The sequence below is a fragment of the Marmota flaviventris genome, chromosome 5 (genome assembly GCF_047511675.1).
Source record: "Marmota flaviventris isolate mMarFla1 chromosome 5, mMarFla1.hap1, whole genome shotgun sequence".
NCBI lineage: Eukaryota > Metazoa > Chordata > Mammalia > Rodentia > Sciuridae > Marmota > Marmota flaviventris.
In genome coordinates, this window is record NC_092502.1 from 120545737 (window position 1) to 120556971 (window position 11235).

At 40.4% G+C, this 11235-nt stretch overlaps 1 protein-coding gene across 1 annotated transcript; it reads left to right on the forward strand.

The window, feature by feature from the left end:
• The first annotated feature begins 884 nt into the window (after nt 1-884).
• Plk2 (polo like kinase 2) lies at nt 885-6843 on the forward strand. The gene is made up of 14 exons (XM_027938119.2): nt 885-1258; nt 1855-1962; nt 2105-2221; nt 2411-2540; nt 2755-2842; nt 3314-3409; nt 3513-3711; nt 3805-3952; nt 4303-4400; nt 4710-4839; nt 5086-5326; nt 5445-5574; nt 5822-5932; nt 6071-6843. Exons 1-14 carry the CDS (start codon nt 998-1000, stop codon nt 6260-6262), a joined length of 2049 nt encoding a protein of 682 aa, XP_027793920.1. The 5' UTR covers nt 885-997; the 3' UTR covers nt 6263-6843.
• The last annotated feature ends 4392 nt before the right edge of the window (nt 6844-11235 follow it).

Consider the following 11235-nt stretch of genomic DNA (forward strand, 5'->3'; position numbering starts at 1 on the left):
TCACTGACAAAGCCCTCATTGTCCTTTACTGCTGCCTATCCAGACCGCTAACCGCTTTTCTCAGAAATTCCACAGGATGGCGCCCTTGCTTTCGGGTCTTTAGACAACCCGAGAACCAAGGTTTCCCGGGGAGTCAGCAATCCTCTTCAAGGTTAAGGGCTGACCTCCGACAGAGGATCACGCTCAAAGGTGATGGGAAGAGACTAGACGGACCTCAGGTGACCCCCGTGATCTCAGTCTGCGAGGTGGAGTGCCCGCTCATTCACAAACCTTACTGAGCTCGGAAAGTCCAGCTCTTTGCCCTCTGGCCTTTCACTGGCATGACCCTGCACACTGGCCCCAGCAAGACCCCAACAATTTCTGGCAGCAGCTCCAAGTCTTCTGATGGCCAGGTGCGGCCTCGCGTGACTGTGCAATGGACGCCGGCACTCACATAATGACACAGGTGTCAGGTTGCGGGCAGGTCAGGAAAGACGGGACGGGGGAGGCATTTACATCAGCCGCCAACCGGCTCCGGTCAACTCGACCGCCCCGCCACCCGGCGGCGGGGCAGGGGGAGAGGCCGGGCGTCGCCCCTCGGGTTTCTGTTTTTAACACCAAAGCTCTGAGCATTCGAAGAACGGAGTGGCGGTTCGCGAACCGCCGTACGCCTCTGCCGGCCTCCGGGTCGGTGCGAGCGCCCCCTGATCGCGCGTCTCGGCAGCGCGGTCCCGAAGGCGAACCCGAGCGACAGCGTGAACCTTCCTCCAGGGCCGGAGCGCCAGGGCAGGCGATGGGCGGGGCGTCGTCCGTGACGTCGTATCCCGATTTGGGTGCCGCCCCCTTTCTCCCGGCTCATATATAAGGCTTCGCCCGGCGTTCTCACTCGCACAAGTGGATGAGGGCTTCGGGCGCGGGTTGGTTCTAGGGACTGGGGCTCGAGGAAGGTCAGGGCCAACTCGAAGGAGTGTTCTCGCCTCGGAGGCGGCGGCAGGCGGTGCCGGGCAGAGAGGCGACGATGGAGCTCTTGCGGACTATCACCTACCAGCCGGCCGCCAGCTCCAAGATGTGTGAGCAGGCACTGGGCAAGGCTTGCGGCGGGGACTCGAAGAAGAAGCGGCCGCAGCAGCCCCCCGAGGAGCCGCAGCCCCAGGCCCAGGTGCCCCCGGCGGCCTCGCACCACCACCACCACCACTCGCACTCGGGACCCGAGATCTCGCGGATTATCGTCGACCCCACGACGGGGAAGCGCTACTGCCGGGGCAAAGTGCTGGGAAAGGTGATGAGCGGCGGGCGCCAGACTGCCGGGCGGGAGGGAGTGCTGCCTGGGCAAACCCGAGGCGGGAAGGACCGCGCGTCCCCGCTCCCGTCGCTCCTCGGGGATCTGGTCCCAGAGCCACAGGGTCCTCTCACCTGCCCTCCTCTAGCTTTTGTGCGCTTAGGATCGGCTACTCATCAGCAGCCGAGGATGTGTGTGCCTCCGGCGGCCTCAAAACATTCATCTCAAGTCTAGGAGCAAGGTCTTTCTCTGCCGGACCTAGTCCCTGCACCTGCTCCCCAGAGAATTTTTCTGACATGTCACTTAAGACATTATTTTTTTCATCTTTCCCCATCCCAACCCCCCTCCATAAAGCTCTGCTTTGTAAAGGAAGAAGAGAAACTGTTTGGACTGTTTTCAGGACTGCATTTCCCTTCGTGAAGGACCTTTAATAAAGTGGACTGCATTTCTGTCCACCCTCTATTCCCCACATTTCCCCTGTTTTTATTTTTAAATTTATCCATCTAATTATTTATTTATTTATTTATTTATTTTAAACCTCGGCCCTCCATTTTTTCTGCCATGCTCAATTCCATCTCGGCTTTGTTTCCTTTCAGGGTGGCTTTGCAAAATGTTATGAAATGACAGATTTGACAAACAATAAAGTCTACGCTGCAAAAATTATTCCTCACAGCAGAGTAGCTAAACCTCATCAAAGGGAAAAGGTGTGTATGACTGTTGAGCAAAGTATTTTCTTTGTGTGCTGGGATGGCCCTACCCTGTTAGGAAAATGTCTTCTGCATGTGTAAGCAATGCTGTTCAGAGATGACGGGAGGCTAATAAGCCTTATCTTGCTCTTTCTTTTAGATTGACAAAGAAATAGAGCTTCACAGAATTCTTCATCATAAGCATGTAGTGCAGTTTTACCACTACTTTGAAGACAAAGAAAACATTTACATTCTCTTGGAATACTGTAGTAGAAGGGTAAGAGCTAACTCCTTTTCAGTACCTTTATTTCTTGAAAACTGATGTGATATTCAAGTTGCATTTTACCTGGGATTTTAACTGTGGAATTTAATTATTATACCACTTTAATCATTCATCCTGCAAAGGGAAATGACTGATTTTGGTAACTTTCTTTGACAGATCCTCTTTTTTTCCTTCTCTTCCTAGTCGATGGCTCATATCTTAAAAGCAAGAAAGGTGTTGACAGAGCCAGAAGTTCGATACTACCTCAGGCAGATTGTGTCTGGACTGAAGTACCTTCATGAACAAGAAATCTTGCACAGAGATCTCAAACTTGGTAAGCTTTTGACTTCAATATAGACCTTGAAGTTAGAGGTGCTATTCTTCATTTTACCTACAAGTGTTCTTAATTGGGATCTAGCCTATGTAAGCCACCCATGAATGGATGACTTAATTGAACAACTGGCTGGCTACCTCCAAAGCAGATGTGTGTGTGCTTGATTAGAACATCTTTTCAAGGGGATTAACGTTTTCTTTTGTTTATCATCTAGGGAACTTTTTTATTAACGAAGCCATGGAACTAAAAGTTGGAGACTTTGGTTTGGCAGCCAGGCTGGAACCTTTGGAACACAGAAGGAGGTAGGAATCAATCAGTCGGACTTATCCTATTAGCATTTCATGGGGACCAAATATGCTTTTATGATTTTCCAATTAATATTTCAGAAAAGGCTATTAAAATTTGTAAACCACAATAATGTTAATTTATTGAAAGAATTATTAAGGGCTCACTATGGATTAGACAGGGTATCATATGCCTATAAGCTGATAATTAAAGAAAACAGAAAAGTCTTATATTTTCCTGAAATGTACAAAAATGTCACACTGTCCCTGTTCTCATTTCACTAAAAATACTTGGTCATGTGGACTACAAAAATTATACTGATATTAAAAAAATTACCAACATCACTTGATTAAATGTCAGTTGTTTAAATATCAAATAGAAATTTAATATAGTCCTTTTAAGGTTTTATTCCCCATTGAGTTAATTCAGAGAAATAAGTTTAACAATGGAATATTTCTTAACAATATTTCCATATTTTGTTTTTCCAGAACAATATGTGGTACCCCAAATTATCTTTCTCCTGAAGTCCTTAACAAACAAGGACATGGCTGTGAATCAGACATTTGGGCCTTAGGCTGTGTGATGTAAGTAAATGCACCAGAATGATTAAAAAGCAACTGTGGTTTAGATTTTAATGTTTAAAGAGTTCCTTTAGGACCATTCCTAAAGATGTTTCTTTTCACACAGGTACACAATGCTGCTAGGAAGACCCCCATTTGAAACTACAAACCTGAAAGAAACTTACAGGTGTATAAGAGAAGCCAGGTATACAATGCCATCTTCATTGCTGGCTCCTGCTAAGCACCTAATAGCTAGCATGTTGTCCAAAAACCCAGAGGATCGTCCCAGTTTAGATGACATCATTCGACATGACTTTTTTTTGCAGGTTGGTACACTCACTGTCTTATGTATTTTCTGTTACATGTTATTGATGCCACTTACCTGAAAGGTTACTGAGGTCTTTTCTAATACTCCACAGGGTTTCACTCCAGACAGACTTTCTTCCAGCTGTTGTCATACTGTTCCAGATTTCCATTTATCAAGCCCAGCTAAGAATTTCTTTAAGAAAGCTGCTGCTGCTCTTTTTGGTGGCAAAAAGGACAAAGCAAGATATATTGACACTCACAGTAAGTTATAAGACTTCTCCCCCTTTCTGTATTCAATATTACATCTAAATTTGATAAATGTGTTAAAGTGACTTTCATGGGAGTATAATTCAGTCAGTATGTTTGTATACTATTGACCTTTGACATTTATGGCATAATAAATCCACACCTTGAGTCTTGATTAAATAGCTTTTTGTTTTGTAAACACTAAAATGTGCTTCCTGCATGATTGCATTTGATGTCAATGATAAAATGTTGTTTTTGCCTTGGATGCTCATAAGCTAGTTAACAATACACAGGAAATATGGCTAGCTTGGTTCCTACCTTGTTAAAATAGACTGACCCTCTTAATTTTTTCCCTTGATTTACAGATAGAGTGTCTAAAGAAGATGAAGAAATTTACAAGCTTAGGCATGATTTGAAAAAGACTTCAATAACTCAGCAACCCAGCAAACATAGGACAGATGAGGTATGTTGGGAAAGAATGAAATATATATAAACACTCTAAGTCATTTCCACTCTTTTCAACTGGCACTTGTTGTGGCTCAAGCATGTCATATTTACTTAAGATTTTTTTCTAACTTTTGAAAGGAAAGATAATATCTTTTAGTTTAACAATGCATGCAGTTGAGTTACTGCCATATCTTTTATCTGGCTTGTGTCCATTGCTTTTTGATGAGCTTTTCCAGCAATTGCCACAATGTCATCCTAACCTGGAATTTCAACCTTTAATTGATTTAGATATTTGACTTATTGCATGACTCTTCTCTTTTTTAAGGAGCTCCAGCCGCCTACCACTACAGTTGCCAAATCTGGAACCCCCGCAGTAGAAAACAAGCAGCAGATTGGAGATGCTATTCGGATGATAGTGAGAGGGACGCTTGGCAGCTGCAGCAGTAGCAGTGAATGTAAGTGGTTGTTTATTATATTTTAAATAATAAAACTACAGTGCTAACTTCTAAGTAACTGAAGTCAATGTATTTTGTAGCTGAATTTAACATAGAAGAAGCAGATTAGAGGAATTGGGAAAAGATAGGGAATAACCCTGAGTCCTGTGTATTTAAAATTAGTTAGTGAAAGGAAACTTAGAAACTACCAGAGCCCAACGTGTTATTGTTAAAGGTTTTGTGACTTATCTCTCTCTAACTTTTCAGGCCTTGAAGACAGCACGATGGGAAGTGTTGCAGACACGGTGGCAAGAGTCCTTCGAGGATGTCTGGAAAACATGCCAGAAGCTGACTGCATTCCCAAAGAGCAATTGAGCACGTCATTTCAGTGGGTCACCAAATGGGTCGATTACTCTAACAAATATGGCTTTGGATACCAACTCTCAGACCACACTGTAGGTGTCCTTTTCAACAATGGTGCTCACATGAGCCTCCTTCCAGACAAAAAGTAAGTGCATCCAATTAATGAAGACTGATTTTTTTGTCTAGTCTTAACACTAAAGAAATCTGAAAACAGTGACTAACTGCTTCTGTTTTTTTCCTTTTCTTTTTTTCCTGATTTTTAGAACAGTTCACTATTATGCAGAGCTTGGCCAGTGCTCTGTTTTTCCAGCAACAGATGCCCCTGAACAATTCATTAGTCAAGTGACGGTGCTGAAATACTTTTCTCATTACATGGAGGAGAACCTCATGGATGTAAGTACTGTGCTTTTAAGCAGTGATATTTGAAGTAGTCCACAATGCATCTGCATTACTTACTGCTTGATAGAAATATAGAGATTCTCACTGTCCTAGATCTACTGAATCAGAATCTCTGGGAAGTGGAACCAGGAATCTTCAGGCCATTTGGATGTTTACTTAAATTTGAGAGTCATCTTAGAAGAATAGAATTTACATTGCAAAATTTTCATATGTATTAACACCCTCTTCTAATCTTTTCTAGGGTGGGGATATCCCTAGCGTTACTGATATTCGAAGACCTCGGCTCTACCTCCTTCAGTGGCTAAAATCTGATAAAGCCTTAATGATGCTTTTTAATGATGGCACCTTTCAGGTAAATGAACCCTTTATAGAAGTACATGTTCAGGTCCTTAAAAAAAGTTGGTATTTACCTAACCAGTTTAATTTTTGACTAAACTTTTCTAATTCTTGAATATTTAGAGATATCTAACATCTGTGTTTATTTTTTAAGGTGAATTTCTATCATGACCATACAAAAATAATCATCTGTAGCCAAAATGAAGAATACCTTCTCACTTATATCAATGAAGATAGGATATCTACAACTTTCAGACTGACAACTCTGCTGATGTCTGGCTGTTCATTAGAATTAAAAAATCGAATGGAATATGCCCTGAACATGCTCTTACAGAGATGTAACTGAAAGAAAGACTTTTCCAATGGACCCTATGGGACTCCTCTTTTCCACTGTGAGATCGATGGGGAAGCCAGTAGAATGATCTAGAGTATGTTGAAAAAGATGGACAGGTGGTGGTACGAAAACAATTCCTCTGTGGCCTACTGGACTGTGTGGAACCAGACCAGGCTGAGGCAAACACTTCTTGACTTTGGACAATCCAAGAGAGAATCAGAATGCAGTTTCCTTGAGATACCTGTTGTAAAAGGTTTTTCAGTCAATTTTGCAGAAAGATGCATTGACTCTTAACTTCTCTCTGTTGAGAGCATTTCAGCCAGAGGACTTGGAACTGTGAATATACTTCCTGAAGGGGAGGGAGAAGGGAGGAAGCTCCCATGTTGTTTAAAGGCTGTAATCAGAGCAGCTTTTGGCTGCTTAACTGTGAACTATGGCCATATATAATTTTTTTTTGTTTGTTTATTTTTGAATACACTTGTGGCTGGAAAAGTGCATTCCTTGTTAATAAACTTTTTATTTATTACAGCCCAAAGAGCAGTATTTATTATGAAATGTTTTTTTTATGTTGACCATTTTAAACTGTTGGCAATAAAGAGTATGAAAAAACAGAAATAGTGGTCTCTGTCTTTAGTAAAATGCATCACGGCACATCTCATTCTGTAGTCGATTCTTGGGACTGTTTGGCGTGACATTAGGTACAGAGGCATACTAGAAAGTTAGCTCTTTGGTATTTATAAACATAGCTTCTAGGAAGTCAGTCTTCAATTTCTGAATTATAAACTTTCTTGAGAAGATTATAACAAAAATGCTATTTATTTCAACTAAACTACTGGCCTCCACTAAATCCCAAACCAATTTCTCCCTTAAGTATTTCCTTAAAACTCTTTTAACTTAGAACCGAAAGGCAAATTAATCCTGTATAAACAGACCTCTGTAATTAGGTGTCAAAAGGCACAGGAAGTTTATCTTATCATGAGCAAAATTTTATGCTTTATAATATGCACATCATCTAAATGTATTACTCAGCTTAAACTTGCCTAAACACTTCCAGTGCTGCTGGCAATAGTAGGACATAATTCCAGTAGTAGGAAATGCTTTAAAAGCAAGTCATTTTATTTTCTTTTTGGGTTTTGGTGGTTGAGAAAGAGGTATGGGAACCAAATTATGTTTCAGGGTCCAATTTTTAAACTGTTAAATTATCCAAGAGGCAAATCTGATATGGTTTTCTCTTTCAGTACACTGTACTCTTTAACAGGTGTAAAGAAAAGCTGCTCATCCTGTTACTCTGAACTTATAGTGACCTTCATAAGATGTAAATAATTTCTTTGTTCAATTGTAATTCCACTAGAAGGAAAATACTATCTTGTGGATTAAGACTATGTTTACATTTGGTCTTACACAGGGTAGTACAGAAATGGTAGTTGTACACTTAAATTTTTCTCAAATTGTTACAACCTCTGCACTTTGCATTATTTGTTATTCAAAATCAAATTTGTCATGAGCATTTTACCAGTCTTACATTAACTTTGTTGGCCAGTGTTCTCTAGCCATGTACACAAAGTCAGCCTTGTTAAATGGTTTATAGTAATAGCTGAAGAAAATTCAGTAAAAACTAGGTATCCAAAAGTAGAATCTTATTTTTTGCTAGCAGAGAAAACTTGAAAAGAATTTGCAAAGAGTGAGAAATGGTCTTCCTTTTGAGATTCACACTGTAGTATTATGTTTGTTTATTTATTTTTTTATGGTTTCAGAACATGCTTACCCATCATTGTCTACTAATGTTTTCTGGATGTATTTGGGTGTCCATGTATGAAACTAAGTCAGCCTAGCCTAAGCTGAATCAGATACAGGGCCTGTCATTGGCAATGTAGAGTGAATCTGAGCCTCTACCTGCCCTACAGGAAGTCACAATGGAGTGGTGGAAACAGTAGATTTGCCTCTTAGTCTGGTAAGTGCTGTGATATGATGATGAAGGTACGTACTGGTTGTTGGGAGAACTCAGAACAGGGAAAGGAATCCTGAGGAAAAAGCTGCAGGCAAGGAGAGGACTCACAATAGATTCCAGAGCAGGAAATTCTTTGCATTAGATTTTGAAAAATCAGTGAGGTTAAATAGAAGTACCAGATGGGAAAGGGTATTGTAAGTAGGGGAAACAGCATGTTCAGAAGAAGAAGGAAGAAAGCATTCATAGTAGAAGTAGTGTGTTAGTCTGAAGTATCATAGGTAAAACTGAAGAGACAGATGTAATGTGTCTCATATGCATCCCAAGGCATTTAGGCTGTATCTTGAAGGCTGTTCAGAGCTAGGGGTTGGGGTAAAGCTCAACAGCAAAGCACTTGCCTAGAATGCATGAGGCCCAGGGTCCAACCCCTAACACCATAAGAAACACACACAACACACACACACAACACACACACACACATACACACATTCTTCAGGAGAAGATGGTACTGTATTACAGATTTATAAAATTAATTCTGAGGGCGTAGGTGTGTTGGGTAGGGAACAAGAGGGAGAGAGAGAGCCCAAATAGTAAATAAATTAATCTTGTGATCCAGATGAGAAAGGACCTGAGACTTAATAAAAAGGAACAAATGATGGATTAGTATCTCCTTTGGCCCACCTGGTTCATTTCAGTATTCTCAGCACTGAGCACCAGTCTTGGCAAGGGACAGTCAAATATTAAATGAATGAAGAAAGGTAGATTTTGGAGGGACTTATTTGATTTTAACAGGATGTGGAGCCTGGCTGAATGTGGAGACTGAGAAAAAGGGTGGTGTTTAGGATGATTGGCTGGAGCTGTCAAGGGGAGAAAAGTGGTATGTATTGTGTGGCCTGAAATAAGGATGACAGAAGCAAAATCCTGATGATATTCAGATAAATATGGTGAGCTAAGGCTATGCTGACTTAGTTTCATACAAGGAAACCCAAATACATCCAGAAATCACGTGGATATGGATGTCTGAAGAGATTGTGGAGTAATCAGGTTCTGGACAACCTTAAGGGAGTGGATATAGACATGTAAGGATGGATTTTTGTTGTCCCTTCTACCCAAGAGCATTGCTTTGTGTGTTCTGCTTAGAGGACATCTCTACAAAGCACAACATTGTTGATAACATCTTTGCCATGGAGCAAGGACAAAAGATTCTCAAATAAAATTACCCTTCTAAACAGAAAGCCCCTAACTGAATTTCGTAAAAACAACTATAAAATAGCATTTGTTTTTAATGAACATCTTTATCCCCATGACTGTTTCTCTATTTGCCATCACAAATCCTAGAAGGGTATCAGCTGAGAAAAATCACAAACTATAAAGATGTACTAGTTTTGATTTATCAGCTGAGCTTAGTGTGGCTATGACAATCACCTAGATCTTGGGTTATTTGACATCTACTACTTTAATGTCTTAGTCCCCTCAATTCTTCCAGAACTATTTCTGAACTATAATTTTATGTCTTCCTGGGGGGAAACATATTTCAGTATGAAAACTTTGGAATTATTCCTGAATTCAAATTCCTGTTCAGACATAGAATAGCAGTGTGATCTATAATGATAACCTAATCTCTCTAAACACCAGTTTCCTTGTCTGTGAGTATGAAATGATAATAAAGCACTTACACACCAAAGGTGCTCAATAAGTGTTCATAGCTATCCTTGTTCTGTGTTTCTCCTGCCTCTTTCCACACCCATAATGGCAAGAACCCTAATTACCTAGAAATGAAAATAGTTGACTCATTCTTGTTTCTCCCTCTTCCAGTATTCCTTTCTGTGTCAGTCATGGTCCACTCAGGAATGAAAAAAATCCCTTTAGGCCTTTCAAAGAAAAGGAATCTAATGGAAATTATTCACTAACCAACTGATGGAATAGCTCAGAAGCCAATTGGGAAGTGGGGAGACAACCTAGATATTAGCAATAGCAGGAAGTCACTACTTACTACCCAAAGGTTGGAGAAACCCAGAGAAAAAATGGATTTCCTGAAGTTCAGAACAGTGATCTTCTGGCACAAACTAGAAGCATGGTGGTCACTGTCAGAAAATTGAGATCATGGAACAAATGTATCCACTGATTGAAATGACCCTACATTTTTGGGTGAGGAAAGAAAGGAGAAGAAATATTCTAGATTTTTTTCTTCTTCTTGCCTGCCAGCCTCTCATTGATCGAATGAACTTGAAGACAGCAGAAGAACATCTGAGAAATGTTGCTGGAGTTTTTCTTATATTGCAGAACAAAGGAAGGGAAGGATCTGAAATTTAACTGTCAAATTTCTTCTTTGACACGCAAATAGGTGGCCTCGCTGCCTTTCTTAATTTTTCTCTTCCATTAACTTTATACTACTTTTATCTTCTCTTCCTCTTAAATCCCAAAGTGACATAATTGCTAAGAGCTATAATAGGCAACAGGATGACAGGCAGTGGAAGGTTGAAAGTTGAGCAATACAGGATTGAGGGCATTAAGGCTGAATTCATGTTTGTTATAGGCCTCTGGGATTTAAGATTCATTCTTGCTTTAGGCCTTTGGATTTGTAACATTATCAGACTGTTTTTACATTGTAGACATTTTAACCTAATGAAAATACGCATGACTAAAAATAGATGCATTTTCATAAGGTGCTCAGGTAAGTCAATATGGTTAGTGACAATTCTGTGCATAGGATAGTCGGTGTATTTTTAAGGTTTGTAAGGTAACTCTTCCATAAACAAAAACCTGTGGAATCTACTTTGTTTTTCCTTGATTTGAAAGAGATTCTAGTCTACACTATGCTTAGATTCATGCTTTATTCTAACACTCCTTTATGCCTTATTAACTTTTATAATGGAAAGCATCTCTGTGAATTGCCACAATTTAATTATATTAGTGCATTCAAATTAAAAAAGTTAAACTTCCATACACAGTGTTGGAATATAATATCATGGTTCATCAATGTTTGGAATTTAATCGAATAGGATACACAGATTTTACCTCTGGGGATCAGCCTTATAAT